The sequence below is a fragment of the Pteronotus mesoamericanus genome, unplaced genomic scaffold (assembly GCF_021234165.1).
Source record: "Pteronotus mesoamericanus isolate MK-2021 breed Mesoamerican mustached bat unplaced genomic scaffold, CSHL_Meso_final contig_78, whole genome shotgun sequence".
In the NCBI taxonomy this organism is placed as follows: domain Eukaryota; kingdom Metazoa; phylum Chordata; class Mammalia; order Chiroptera; family Mormoopidae; genus Pteronotus; species Pteronotus mesoamericanus.
Genome location: NW_026555258.1, coordinates 9,873,424 through 9,889,363, shown reverse-complemented (window position 1 = coordinate 9,889,363; position 15,940 = coordinate 9,873,424). Strand labels below are relative to the sequence as shown.

The window sequence follows — 15,940 nt, the reverse complement described above, 5'->3', positions numbered from 1 at the left end:
TGTGTTATTAAACTTAATCATATAATGGTAGTTTTAATTTACCATTTGATGAATGCAAACAAGATTTTTATCATGTTTAAGAGTGATTTTTTTATTCTATGAATTGTTTCTTCATATTTTTTGCTGTTTGGTTTTGATATTTTTTCATTAATTTTTAGAAGCCCTTTATATATTTGAGAGAGTAATGCTTTGTGATAAAATTTGCAAGGATTCCTCCTGTGTTGTCACCTGTCTTTTGACTTAAATTGTGATGGTCTTTTGGGTTTTTTTGACACAATTTCTTGTATGTATTGTACGTGAATTTATCAAGTTTTCCCTTTAAAGTTTCTGGATTTTGGATCATAATTAGAAATGCTGTCCTCCTCCCAAGTAGTAAAGGAATTTATACATTTTTAAAACTATTACTGGGGTTCATTTTACTACTTTTAAACCTCTGATTCATTAGTATTTTATTCTCATATATAATGTAAACTATAGATCTTATTCAATATTTTTTCAAATGGCCATCCACTTGCCTCAATACCATTTATAAGAAAGTCTTAATTTGCTTCCATTGATGTGAGGTGTCACCTTTATCATATATCACATTTTCATGTGTATTTAGCCTTCTTTCTGGTTTTTATATTTTTAGTTAATTTTTACATTATTCATGGACCAGCACTACACTGTTTGTTTATGTATATTTCATAATATGTTTTAATATTTGGTAGGGCTGCCATTCCTCCCCTGTTGTTCTTTTTGTGAGTTTTGCTGGATGTTCTTAATTGTTTATTTTTACATAGTCTTTAGCTTCCACCTTGTAACTGTGGAAAAAATTACTGGTATTTTTATTGGGGAGAAGTGACATCTTTATAATGTCATTTTATCCAAGAACATGTGGCATTTTTTTATTTATTTAACTCTACCTTTTTTGTCTTTTAAGAGTGCTTTTAAAATTTTATTTCAGTAAATTAAAACACAAAAATGAAAAAATAAAAACATAATATAATGAACCCCCATGTACTATTACCCATCGTTAACAATGAACATTTTTAAAAGCTGAGTACTCGACTTACAATTGGGGTTTAGTTCTTGACTCTGTTTATCTGACTTCAAAAAGCAGTGTTGCTCTAGTCACTCTGACAAAAGAGTTTCTAGGTAAAAGCATTTCTAATTATGACTCAAAATCCAAGACTTTTTTTTAAAGAGAAAAAAAGCTATAAATGACCTTTCAGCTGTTTCAGGTAGTAATTAACTAATGTTCCAGAATAATTTTTAACAACCAAAGTAATACATCCTTTTCCTGTCAAAGTATAATATATAAAAGTTAAAAATCATTACAAATTTAGAATGAACATATGTAAAAGATTTTATTTCAGTTCATTAAGTAATGAGGGAACCAGTAAGATGATAAAACTGGTTCTAAGTTTTGGGGAACTTGAGTTTTTATAATTCTGCCTTTAATAAAAAACATTAGAAAAAGATTGGTAAGTTAGAAAGAACCTGGTAATATCCTGTAGGTAACCTTTGGGTTATCTTTTCTGTTGGACAGAAATCATTTGCATATCTACGGAACACAAATCTACAGGTTAATATGTAACTTCACAGAATCTGGGTCCTTAATTAATAGTAAGTAGCTAAGTCAAAGTTGGTATTTATAGAGAAAATTAAATAATCCTTGGGTGGACATATTAAAACAAAGTCGGCAAACTACAGTCCGTGGGTCACATTTGGCTTGGTGCTTTGTTTTTATAAAATTTTTTCAGAATAGAGCCACACTCACTTAGTGTGGCTGCTTTTGCACCATAGTAGCAGAGTGGAGTAATTGTGGCAGAGATTACTGGTCCACATAGCCTAAAATATTTGGTATTTGACCCTTTATAGAAAAGTTTGACACTTCGTGTTTTAAACATTGCTTCAGGATGATATTGAAAGGACATATTGCCATCATTATCTTGGCCTTCCAGGTCTCGGGTAATTTTTCCTTTGAACCCAAGTGAACATTGAAATGATAGAATCTGCTCTGCCTGGTATTTCTACACCTGATGTACTTCTTACTTTTCCCGTTCTCTATTTCTGTATTTTTACTTTATGTGTGTATGTCTTTCTCTGTGGTGTAGCCATCTTTCTAGTTGTCTCTGTGTCTTTTCCTACAGTTTGGCCTTTTCCTACTGCTGTGTATTGCACTCTTTTCCTTCCAGCTCCTTAAATAGGCTATAATATGGACTGTTAATATATGTAAATGTTGTACAGGAGAAGATTTATACTTCCTGTTCTTAATTTTTAACTTAGGTCAATTTAAACTGTTCTGTGTTCACCTCAAAATAAAACTAAAATATAAACAAATTTTAGTTATCAAAAATTTTCTGGATTGTGTTAGTCTTTTTCCTGCCACTCACGTTTTCTCCCACCCCTCAGTTGTAGCTTTCAGTTGAAGAAAAGTTTCCTATATTGTTTTAAGCTGAAGGAGTGGGGAAAAAACATGTAAATATGACTACTTCCTTAGTCCTAAACTTTTTATGTTTTAGAGTATTTTAAAACATTTTTTTCACAGTTTTATATGGGAAACCTTAAAAGACACCTTAAAGTAATTTGGAAGATACAAAATTGTTAACTTTTTAGTTTGCACTTACTAAATATTGGTTGGGTGTTCAATGATACAGTCTTAAGATAATAAAATTGCAGAGTGAGAGTCCCCAATAAATACCCTATTTTCCTAAGGGTTTTAAAATATAAACATATACTTTTCTACTTAGAAAAGGGTACATTTAGTATAGATATTTAAAACAATACTTTTTATTCTCACATCCCGTGTGAAGCCAGAAGTAGTGCTCAGTTACAACTTCCAATCAAGATAGTGGCCAAGGTAAACATGGCTGGCCTCCTTGCACAACCACATCAGAATTACAACTAAATTATAGAGCAACCATTACTCAGACCCATCATAAATCTGGCTGAATAGAAATCCTGCAACTATGGAATTAAAAAAGAAACTATGAAATTAAAAACAACAACAACACATTGAGACTGGTAGGAGAGGTGGAGACGTGGAACGGGCTTGTCCCATACCCATGTGTGGCAGATAAAAATCAGGAGGGATATCTCAGGAGTGAGGGGTCTCAGCCCCACAATAGGCTCCATAACTTCTGGCTGTAACAACCAGGGGAATGAGGCTGTGGAAGACAGAAACTGCTGGAATCTCAGGCAGTTCTTTTTAAAGGCCCACGTGCAGACTTACTTGGACTCACTCCCTCTGAGCTCCAGCATGGGGGCAGCAGATTGAGAGGCATCAGAGACAAGAGGAGGAACCGAGTTGTCCAGCATCATGGTGAGAGCTGGGGGTCAGCTTTTTCCCAGGGAGAAGGGCTGTCAGAGACCATTGTTTCTTTTCTGAGCCCTCCCCGCACAGAACCACAGAGCTGGCAGGTGGGCACCATTATCTGAGTTCATCAACCTGGCTCACATTGTTTGCCCTACTCTGGTGGTTCCCTGAGGCTTGCCCTACCCAACCTTTGGGCCCACCCAGGCTGTTTCCAGTGGCTTTTCCATAGGAATGGCTTGTCTTGGCCCTTGCTTTAGATTTTCCTAAATTCCCTCAAATAAGCAACACCTGGCTTCAGTGACCCCATCCCTCTCACTAAGCTGCCCCAGGCCTGTCACTAGCAGCAGCCTGCCTTGTTTCACAGCTTGGCCTTTCCTGGGCACCTCCACGCCCAGCCGTCTGAGATCACTTTGTAGCTTATGCTCTGTGACCCTGGGCACAATACAATCGGTAGCTGACCTTGTATGTGCCAACAGCAATCAAGGCTCAACTACAACAGGAGGTGTACACAAACAACACGAAGGGCGCACCTTGAGTACCCACCCAGCTTGGGTAATAAGGGAGGCTGTCCCACTGAACTCTACAGGACACCTACTACATTAGGCCACTATGCCAAGCCTGGGAGACCTAGCAGCTCTGCCTAATACATAGAAACAAACACAGGGAGGCTGCCAAAATGAGGAGACAAAGAAACATAGCCCAAATGAAAGAACAAAATAAAACTCTAGAAAGAAAACTAAACGAGATGGAGAAAAGCAATCTGTAAGAGGCAGCATTCAAAATGCTGGTTATAAGGATGCTCAAGGAACTTAGAACCTCAACAGCATAAAAAATCCATTCAGAAACAAAGGGTAAAGTAATTGAAATAAAGAACAATGTATAGGGTACCAGTATTAGAGTGGATGAAGTCAAGAATCAAATTAGTGATTTAGAATATAAGGAAGCAAGGAAAAACCAATCAGAATAGCAAGAAGAAAAAAGAATCCAAAACAAAGAGGATAGTGTAAGAACCCTCTGGGACAGCTTCAAGCATACTGACATTCACATCATGGGGGTGCCAGAAAGAGAAAGAGCAAGAAATAGGGAACCTATTTGAAAAAATAGTGATGGAAAACTTCCCTTAACTTAGTGAAGGAAATAGATACACAAGTCCAGGAAGCACAGGAGTCTTCCAAACAAGAGGAACCCAAAGAGGTCCATTCCAAGACACATCATAATTAAAATGCCAAGTGTTAAATATAAAGAGAATCTTAAAAGCTGTTAGTTACCTACAAAGGAGCTCCCATAAGGCTGTCAGCTGATTTCTCAAAGGAAACTTTGCAGGCCAGGAGGAGTTGGCAAGAAGTATTGGCAAAGTGCTGAAAAGCAAGGACGCACATGCTCTACCCAGCAAAATTATCATTTAGAATCAAAGAACCAATAAAGATTTTCCCAGGCAAGCAAAAGCTAAAAGAGATCACCACCACCAAACCAGTATTACTCAAAATGTTAAAAGGCCTTCTTTAAGAAGAAAAAAAACATAAAAAATATGAACAATAAAATGGCAATAAATACATGTCTATTAACAATTAATTTTAAAAATAACAAGCAGAACAGAAACAGAATCATAGATGCAGAGAACATTTCGATGGTTACCAGATGGGAGGGGAGTTGGGAGGATAGGTGAGAAAGGTGAAGCAGTTAAGAATTACCATGTGATAGTTACAGAATAGTCTTGGGGATGCAATGTACAGCACAAGGAATAGAGTAGTCAGAGAACACATGCATGACCCATGGATGGAGACAAGTATGGGGATTGCCTCAGTGAGTGGGATGGGGCTTGGTAAAGAGGACCAAGGGGGAAAAACTGGGACAACTGTAATAGCATAATCAATAAAATGCATTTTTTTTTAAAAGTACTCTATTAAAGAATTTTACTGCTTCATAAAATATTTTTTCATCTTCAAGATAAAACAGAAGGAGAGAAAGAGCAATACTGACACGTTATACGAAGTGGTGTGCTTGGAAAGTGAATCAGAAAGAGAGAGGAGGAAAACTACAGCCAGTCCCTCCGTGCGCCTGCCACAGTCAGGGTCTCAGAGCTCAATGATACCGTCTCCTCCGGAAGATGATGAAGAGGAAGGTAAATTGAAGGGAGAGCTTCAGTTCTGTTTTGGGGTGGAGGACTTAATTTTATTACAGAATTGATAATGTGATATGAGGTTTGGAATTCTTTCAGTAAATACTCATGAGAGTCTACTATATGCAAAGGACTGTGGGAGATCAAAAAAAGATTACCGTATTTTGCCACATGTGCTTCCACGTATGTTGTACACCCATGTTTTGGGGCCACACTTCCAGGAAAAAAATTTCATTTTAATTTTTTAATTCAATGTTTATTTATACTTAGATACTTATTTTTGTATTTTAAAGGAATTATAGCATTTATTTTTGAACATACAGTTATTGCTTTCTAGAGTTACACTTAATGCATAAGCATAAGCATAAATAGAAGAATTAAAAACATTTGTAGAGATAGTGAATTAATACTACCCATGTATAATGTACATCTTTATTTTTCTCTCAAAAATTTGGGCAAAACTGCACATTATACATGGCAAAATATGGTAACTTGTGACCTTCTTTAAGATAATTGTAATCAAGTTGGACAAAGTGAGACTTAGTTCTTTTTTAAAGAGTCAGTCTAGCACTACCTTAATGTATTAGCACATTTTTAAAGTAAAATTTACACAGCTTTCACTTGCATGGTTCATTTCATTGGCTCATTTTACAGGGCCAAGTTCACTTGCCAAAAGTGGCTTCCACTTATGACCCTGTCACAAAATATATATTTTAATATACAAGTTGATATTTATATATTATTGGGTTTTTACACTGATAAACATTAGGAATCAGCCAGTTGGGTTTTTCCCTCTTTTTTAATGGTTATATCTATGAACTAATCTGTCAGTCTGTAGATATCTATTAAGAGATGCTACGTAGCAGTGAGAAAGGAAGGAAGGAGCACAGGATAAGTGAAGATTTGGGAGGTATTTTCTAATTTATAATTTTGTACCAGGGCTTTTTTTTTTAAGGGGGAGAAAAGCCAATTATGCTAGAAGGTCATATAAAGCATGTGTCCGTGGGAAGTTCACAGAAGTGTTCTGGGAACATAGAGGAGAATCCATTTTTCATGGTGGGGAGTGTGATGTGGGGCATATGGAGACTAGTTTTTGAGCTGAGACTTGGGAAGTTCCGGGAGAATTCAGCAGGGCTCTCTGGGCTGGTTTTGGCACTCCTGGATAAGACAGTACATTAACAGTGGCAGAGAGGTGGCAGAAATGATTGATTATGTTAAAGGAAATAATATTCATGATTATATGTACTTCAAGTTTAAAGCAAGCTCAAACTTTCCACTTCCCATTGTTCTCTGTGATTCCCACTTTTCCTATGACGAATCCACTTAAGATCATGTATTAGTAATATTAATGGCCACCAATTACTAGATGCTTGATACGTGGTAGGCAGATACTTTGTTTATAAAATGAAGTAATACTCTGTTTATATAATCCTCACAAAAACTCTGAAAAATAGGATTCATTATTCTTATTTTGCACATAAGGAAATGGAACTTCAGAAAAGCACATTTGCCTGAGGTGACAAAGCTAGAAATAGCAAGGAAAATTTAATTCAGTTCATGAGTTAAAGGTCCGAGCTCTAATTCTGTTATCATTTTTGTGCGTTTAGTTCACATAAAGCATTTTGAAGTGCAAAGAAAGCACATGTATTGTTTTTGGAGAAGTCACAGATGCAACTTAGCCTCCCTGTAGAGCCAGTTCAAGTCACATGTTAAAACTGGGAAAAGTGGACTTGTTCCTGCTATTTGACATTGTCTGTTGTGTAACTGATAGTCCTGAGACTTGTCAAAGCAAGTAAGAGTTTACAGAACTCTCCTTCACTTAGGCTCAACAATAAAAACGTAAACCACCAAAAAATTGAGAAAGACTATTTACTATGAAAACAGAGAATGTTCAAATCTCCACAATAGAGATTTTAAAGAACATCTACCAGTTACAAAGAAATTTGGGCCCAGCTAAATGATAGCATTAGGACAGACATCTCGTTATAGCATATACTGAATAGTAGGCATAGATTTTTAAGTATAATTGAGGGGATTCAGAAGGCCTTTACTGATAATTAATCAGGGAGCCATAAGGAGGACAAGAGACATCATGGGAGAATCGGGAAACACTGGAACACGAGCTCTGTGGAGGAAGAGTGTGTGCCCTTTTTGCCCCACATTTTTTCCCTCGTGTTTAATACAATTCCTGGTATATAATACCATGATGACTGGGACTGAAGAGGACCATGTAGCCATGCCATCTTTTAATTCTCTCTGATCCAATATACAAACCAGAGAAACAGCCCTATAGTGACCCGTCCGCTCCCTGGAAAGAAATGGCTGCAGTCCTGTAGAGTGGCTCCTTATTTCGGGCATTTGTGCTTACAGGGCAGGAAGTCAGCAGTGAGAGAGGGCGGCGGGTTCAGAAACAACATCAGGAGACTGGGACTGCATGCTCACTCCCCACCCCTAGGTTCATGGAGTACTAAACACAGATTTCAAACTACTGCTATTCAGATTTGTTGAAAGCATCGAAAACAGTAAAAGAGATTTTGTAAGATATGTCTAATCTCTTTGAAGGAATTGTCACCTCTTGTAAATTTTAGGACATTTTTGAGGCTGCCTTCCCTGAAAGAGTTGTATTATATTGACATTTTAATGCGTAGAGAATTAGTTGAGGCATTAGAAAGTAGGGCCAATTTTGGCAAAATCATGAAGTACAAGTTTATCTTAGTGCCCTCGAGCCTTTCTCTGTTTCTTACTCATCCATCTACAGGAGATATCTCGCATTCAGTGTGACCTCTTCCCTATCTCACCATCAGAATTGATGACAATGCCCAAGGCAAGTGTAAGAAAGTTTAATAGGAAGTATCATGTATGTCTGAGTCATAAAAATCAGTTTGTAATGTAATCATCAGGTGTGGTTTAGGTAAGTTAAATCAGAAAATCTAGGAACATCATTGGTGAGGACTTAGAAAAACAAATACTATTGTACTCAACTAGTGGAAACATAATTGGTAAAACCATTTTGGAAAGCAGTTAAGTTTCAAAACCCTGAAAAGTTTTGTTTTTTTTTTTTTAAACCCAGGAAGTTCACTTCTGGGCATATACCCAATGAAAGCAACAAGACATGTTCATCCTGATTCTATTTGTAGCAAAAAGTTGAAAACTCCCCAAGTGTCCAGCAAAAGAGGAGATACTGAGTCCTTATTTTCCCCCACTTTCATTACACTTCCCAGTGCCTCTCACATGCCTTTACCGGTGTCATTTTTTTCAGTGTCTTCATATCTTATAACCTTTAAATTCATATTTGAATTTACTTCTCATAATTACTTGAATTAAATGTGAATGACTCATTTTAGTCCTTTTTAATATTTTTTTGCTTTCTAGTTTAATGTTTGCCATTGTTGAAAATTTAGAAAATCATCCAAAAAGGAAAGAGAAAACACAGCTTGAGAGAAAAAATACAACTCCGTCATTCAGAGTCAGTAATTATTAATATCTTGGCATAGTTCATTCCAAGCTATTTTCTGTTTTTTAACATAGATTAGGTCATAATGAAGATTTATTAGCTCTTGATGTTTTTATATGGTATTTTGCCATATCATTATGTAAACAAATATAAACGTGCAATTACATTGTAAACACCTATCATAATTTACTCAGCAAATTTCTGCTCTCTTGTTGTCAGGCACTTAGGTGGTTTGTAATTTTTTCAGCTGCTATAAATGCGACTGCTATATATTTTCATGCATAGAGCTGTTTGCTTTGGAAAATGAGAAAGAACATACCATATTTTGAGTCCTATCATTTTATAATTAAATGAGTCTTTTCTGCAGTTGACATAACGTACACCTACATGAAAAGCAAAAGAGAACGAGATTACAACATCATTCATTCCACATAGGACCGTTTTTATTTTCTTTGTATTTATACTTGTATCCTAAAGAGAAATTATGCCTTTATACTTCCAGTAAAATCTTTCAAATTTGACTGTTTCATTTCCATGTCATTCTTTTGGCTAGCATAGACATCTCTGTTATCTTTTTGTGTTTGTTTATTAAAGATAATGATGAACCCCTATTGAGTGGATCTGGTGATGTATCTAAAGAATGTGCAGAAAAAATTCTTGAAACATGGGGAGAACTGCTGTCAAAATGGTAAGTTAGAATAGTTTTTCCTTTCACTTGTGATTTTATTATGTTCAATTTTGGAACCAATAATAGAAACCTAAGTATGAGTTTCACATTCTATCTTCTCTTTTAGAGTTTTATGAGGTTTTTAATGAAGATCTGAAATTAACATTTAGAATATCAGAAACCTAGTAAATTCTCATTGCTGCAGAAAATATTTATTCAAAGATGGAGTCCATAGTGAGAATAAATAAGAACAGAAGTCATTTATATCGAAGAGGTCAGGAACCACTCACTGGTTAAGATAATACACAATAGTTAGACAATACACAATAATCAGTGAAGTACAGAGGACATTCATGCAACACGTAGAGCCACAGATGAGACCCCAGGTGGGATTTCTCCTTATCTATGTTACTTACGGTGACAGCAGAATGTTACAAACATTGTGTGTATTAACTGCTCTTCCAGTTACTCTTCCTACTAACACTTTTAAAATTCAGGAACTTATCAGCTCAAGAGATAACTCGACAACATGCCCTGACCCATGTGGCTCAGGTGGTTGGGCGTCATCCCTCTAAGCAAAAGGTCGGTGGCTGGATTCCCCGTCAGGGCACATGCCTGAGTTGCAGGTTCTGTCCCCAATAGGACACATGCAAGAGGGAGCTGATTGATGTTTCTCTCTCACATCAATGTTTCTTCCCCTCTCTCTAAAAATAAATAAAGTCTTAAAAAAAGAGAGGGCTGGACAACAGTGTTAACAAGCAGTGTCCCATGACCAGCAATTTTCAACTGATGTGTCACAAGAATTTTTAAAACATGCAATACCTGACTATTTTATCAAGGACATGACCTCTTTATCCCTCAGATAATCAAATAATAAAAGGACAAAAGCCAGCGCGACAATAGCCTTCCAGTGTGAATGAATCAAAATTATACCTATTTTTTTGTTGGGTTAGCAAAAAAAAAAAAATTTTTTTTTGTTTTTGGTATGCTACAGAATTTTAGTAATTAGCTTATGTGTGCCAAGGTTGAAATTCACTACTATAGACTGTCTAAAAAGAATACATGACCTTTAGGCATTTATTAATTAAACCAGAGGCACTCTGGTAAGTCAGTTTGGTGAGACATTTATGTTTCTTTTTCCCTCTGTGTAGGGCGCCAGGATTTGCTGAAAAATAGCTGAGATTGAAAGTGATCAATTCTCTATTTCAGGCCCTCTCGTTATTAGGGTTGTCATATAAGTGCCCCATAGGCCTACTACTTTGGGGTTTGATTTTTCTCAAAAGTCTTAACTGTTGAAGCCTTTCACTCTATTCTTAGTAAAACTGTGTCTCAGCATTTAAAAAAATCTTCATGCCCTTAAGGGATAGGACTACAAATGGGCATCATCTGCTCCTAGCACTCTCAAAACGCCTTACACTTTTGGTAAAATGCTCTTCACGTTGGGAAATGTCAAATGTGTACAGGAATAAATGCAAGCCAAAGCACAGTTTGTCTTTCCATAAGTGGTTTTAATAAATGAACTCTGCAAAAACCCCTCAGGGGAATAGTTCTCATTTATTTTTTATATTCCTTTAGCAATCAGGAGGCAAACCTGCTGATGTTCTTGTCACAATTATATTTTCAGTTCAGTGACTTTGGAGTGTTTGGACTGCTGCTGGCAGGAATTTTATCGGTATAAAAAGGTTTCTGCTCTAAAATAGAAATGTAATTGAGCCTTGAGGTTACATAATAGTGTATTTAAAATCATTTAGATACAGCAGTTAGATACTAGATTTCATTTAATGAACTCACCAGCATTTTTTACACTTGCTTGGAATTTGTTTTGTTATCAAGCATTATTTATTAGTTTTGTTAATTCATTTAATTAAATATGTCCTTCTTCTACTCTCTCAGGTATATTAATTGAGTTTCCATCTGTCTAAACTGTCTACAGGGCGTTTAAAACTGTTTTTGCTGATTTCAGTCATGTCTTCAGAAATAATTACGCAGTTTCTCGTCGATTCAATTGTATTTTCTATCATGATTATATGTGTTCTATAGATAGGAAGATTGGGCAAGTCACCTAACTCTTCTAAGTCTTTTTATTTATTTACAACATCCAAGCCTAGAAAACTGCCATTCAGAATTATTGTAGATTAAACATAATGGGTGTTGTGGTAGTAGTAATTACTAATGAACGTATCATATGCCAGGCGCTGTGCTGTTACACACTCTGTCTCAGCCATCACAGCCTTGTGAGCTAGTATCCATTTTTACAGATGAGGAAACTGGCTCAGAGATTGTCAGCAATTCCAGTGAGTAAATGGCAAGTCCAAAATTTTTAACACCATCCCCAGGTCCATCCCGAAAGCTGGTTTATTTCACTCTACATTCGATTTTAGTGGCACTGTTAGTATCTTTTGAGCCCTAATTTTCTTTTCTAAGTTCATTTTAATGTGACTCTTAATGGGTAAGAGGTCTAATGTCAGTACGAAATAATGCGCTAAGTTAGATAAAGTTAAGGTATCAATGACATAAAATTATACTGAAAATTTTATCAATATAAATTAAGCTAGGGTTAGCACATAAACCTAGAGTGAGATTTATATTTTTCTGTAAAGGGCCAAATTTACATACATTAGGCTTTGTGACCAGATAGTTTCTCTCACAGCTACCCAACTCTGCTATTGTAGTGGGAAGCAGTCATAGATAATACATAAACAAATACAAATGGCTGTTTCAATAAAAGTTCATTTATAGAAACAAGAGGTAGGCTGGATTTGGCCCATAAGCCATAGCGTACCAATCCTTGAATTAAGTAGCAGAACTGCTTTTGTTCCTTCTGCTCTCAGCTCTTCGATATGCATATATACAGAGTCCTGCAGATGTAAGGCCTGCTCAAATGTGGTTGGTAGGATAATAATATGGGTGTGATAATTGATAGCTTTATTTTGAACATCTTACCTAAAATGTCCTATGGTGTGCTTGAGTATGTTAACGTTACATTACAGAATTACATGCTTATGATTTTGTAATAAAAGATTGTGTAATAATTCAATAAAAAAGCCCTGGCTGGAGTGGCTCAGTGGATTAAGTGCCGGCCTGTGAACCAAAAGGTTGCTAGTTTGATTCCCAGTCAGGGCACATGTTTAGGTTGCAGGCTGGGTCCTGGATAGGGGGTTCATGAGAGGCAACCACACACTGCTGTTTCTCTCCCTCTCTTTCCCCTCTCTCTAAAAGTAAATACATAAAATCTTTTTTTTTAAGTCGGGGCGGGGGGGTACATTATTTGTGCCGGACCGCGCGTGCGTGCGTGTGTGTGTGTGTGTGTGTGTGTGTGTGTGTGTGTGTGTGTGTTTTCCTAAGCAAAGACAACACTAAACTGAATTATCTATAGCTTTCATTAGGGTACTAACATCACAGAATTAACCATTTTTAAATGTACTATTCATTATTCTGCTAGAATTTTGGGAACATTTGTGAAAAGTCTTGGACCTTTTTGTATTTTGATGGTGGTCATTCTTTATCAGTAACTTCTGCTTAAATCCGGTTGTCCCCGGAGTTCTCATGTCCGAAGCCTGCTTTATTGACTCAGTAATGGTGGCTTTCAAATCACAAAGCAATCGTGAGTCAACAGATAGAACATCTATTAGTCTTAGACTTTGAGGATTACCTCAATCATTTAATTGACTCTCCTGAATTTTTTTCTTCATTTGTAATACTGTAGATACTACCACCTACCTCAGATGCTTGTTACAAAGATCAAATAAGACTGTATGCAGAAGCACTTTCTATGTTGTTACCAACATTTCAAGATGTTTTATTTTTCCGATTTTATAGATGAAGCTGAAATACTTTAAACTTGTTTTGATGTTATAATATAGTAGAAGCTGTCTTAATCAACAGTCATTCAGAAAAGTCACTTGAAGGACGCTTTCATAAAAACTGCTGAAAGCATTTATTTTTATATTTATTTTAAATACTTATTTTAACTTAGAAAAGATATTTATTTTAACTTAGAGCGTATAAGAACACAGTTTGTCAATTTTGATTCGGGGCCAAGCTCTTATCTTTGACTATGTGCCCACTGATGGGAATTTTGCTTTGTTTATCTCACAGAAGCCACAACCATAAAACTGTTTGGTTTCCAGTTTTGCTTTTTATTTTTTTAAAAAGTAGAACAATAATTTAAAGATACTTAGGAAGTAGTCGGATTGTAGAATCGTTTCCTCCACCCAATCTTCTATAGTTATCTTGGCCACATCTAATTGAACAGCTTTATTTATTTTTTTTATTAGTATGTGACTTTTATTAAGTCTTTGTAAATCACTAATTCAGTTTTCATAAAAATAATACTCTTAGAGAATCCCTCTCTTAACGTACTTCTGGATTATGGCTTTATTTTTAGGCATCTCAATTTGAGTGTGAGGCCAAAGCAGTTGCCATCCTTGGTGAGAAGCGGTGTTCCTGAAGCTCTTCGGGGGGAGGTCTGGCAGCTGCTCGCAGGCTGTCACAACAACGACCACCTGGTAGAAAAATACCGAATCCTCATCACAAAGGTAAGGGGATGATAATTCAGCTTCAGCGTTAATACTCTTAGAAGTTTGTTATGAAAAAATCATTGTGGCTGTTTGATTTCCCAAAATTTTTATAATTCCTTTATCTAATACAAGAACAGAACTTTTATACTGCTAGCCCAGAGTTATTTCTAGTGTTGGCACAAAGGAGAAGGCCTAGGTTTTTTTCCTTGACTGACTTCACCTCAGGCAAAAGATGTCCTCTCCCCATTGTGTTACTAAATCCTTTTTAACCGTAATTGCATTCCATTGCATTTTTAGTTATATCAGTTGTGCTTTGCAATGTGTAAAAACTTTCTTTTGTTTATTTTAATCCCTTTCACATGTCACAGAAATGGACTCTTGGTAGGTAAGGCCTACTTCTAGTTTCTACAATTGGAAGAACATACTGGTAGTTCTGATATCTTAAACCATATTTCCTTTTAGCTCATTTCTCTAAAGTGAAGAATTCTCATTTTTTATTGTATCCCCTTTTCAAGTCCATGCATTCCTAAAGGTTTTGCAAGCAAAGTAAGAAAAACTATTCCTTGTAAAAGCATATAAGAATTTGAAATAATTTTCTGCAAGGTTAGGCAATGTTTTCTGCCTTTGTAACCATGTTACTGGTTTTAATTTTTGTTTTTGTTTTCTCAAATTCTTGAAATGTTTATGTTTAGGAAGCAGTTTTTCCAGGGGTATGCAAATCCCAAACCTGGCCTATGAATAAATTTCTCAGAACCCTCAATAATGTATGAGACTTTTTCAATGTGACAAAAAGTGGGACTTCTTTTAAAAATGTATCAGTGCCTTCTAAGAGATGAATAATACCTCTATAACTTTATTTTAAAAACTTTAGACAAGAAGAACAGCATTTGAACATGATACTGAATCTTTCCTTACAGAAAATAACACTGATTTGCTCAAAATACTAGTATTTCTTCTCATTCTATTTCTAGACAGACATGTTTTCTTTCAAGAACTAATATTCTGATTCCCTCTGTTATGTTGATATAATTGTTTAACCAGCTTCTGTTAAGTACCTGTATTACAACCATAATGCTGGAGCTAGGAAGTCAAACACAAAAGCAATTAACTGTCATGTGGTAGGCATATTTCATAAGCTAGTCTGAAAGAGCACAGTTGGAACCATCAAAAGTAGTGGTAAATTCAGCCTGGGAGAACAGGAGAGTCTTTATCACAAGTACAACACTTAGGTGGGTAACACTGAAGATGGGTTCCTGAAGAGAACTCTCAGGCGCAGAGGGATGGAAGAGCGAGCGTTGTGCTCAGTATGAATGGAAGATGAGGGGTATAACGCGTAGAGCCAGCAGAGCTGCACTTCGTTAATTGGTGTACCCCTTATTGGAAAATCATATTTTGAATGTATAACTCTGAGTTGTAACTGTATCTTTCTAGTTCCCCTTTTGAAGTCCTTTGTAATGTTTGGCCAATTGAATGTTTTTAGGGTTGCTTTTCATACAGATAATTATGACATGAAATATTCTACTTTTCTGGCTCCATTAAAATGGTGATGTCCAGTTTCTGGGTTTTGGTTTTTGGCTTTTTTTTTAGATTTTATTTACTTTTAGAGAGAGGGAAAGTGAGGAGGGAGAGAAACATCACTGTGAGAGAGATTCAGTCAGTTGCTTCTAGTATGTCCCCAATGGGGACCTGGCTCACAACCCAGGCATGTGCCCTGACTCGGAATTGAACTGGCGACCCTTGGATTTGCAGGCTGGCACTCAGTCCACTGAGCCACACCAGCCAAGGCAGATACCTTTTTTGAATAGGAACTTGATACTTACATGACACTTAAAAGATCAGCTGTTCACAAAATGTGATATACTTGATTGTTTTATATGTG

The 15,940-nt window shown here is 36.2% G+C and overlaps 1 protein-coding gene across 3 annotated transcripts in view; it reads left to right on the top strand.

The window, feature by feature from the left end:
• The window catches only part of RABGAP1 (RAB GTPase activating protein 1), a 143,611-nt gene that overhangs the window by 56,046 nt on the left and 71,625 nt on the right, over positions 1-15,940 (top strand). For all 3 annotated transcript variants that reach the window (XM_054584410.1, XM_054584411.1, XM_054584412.1), the window contains 3 exons: positions 5,249-5,423; positions 9,469-9,562; positions 13,929-14,079. In XM_054584410.1, the coding sequence (XP_054440385.1) occupies positions 5,249-5,423; positions 9,469-9,562; positions 13,929-14,079 (420 nt within the window). The remainder of the gene's footprint in view (positions 1-5,248; positions 5,424-9,468; positions 9,563-13,928; positions 14,080-15,940) is intronic.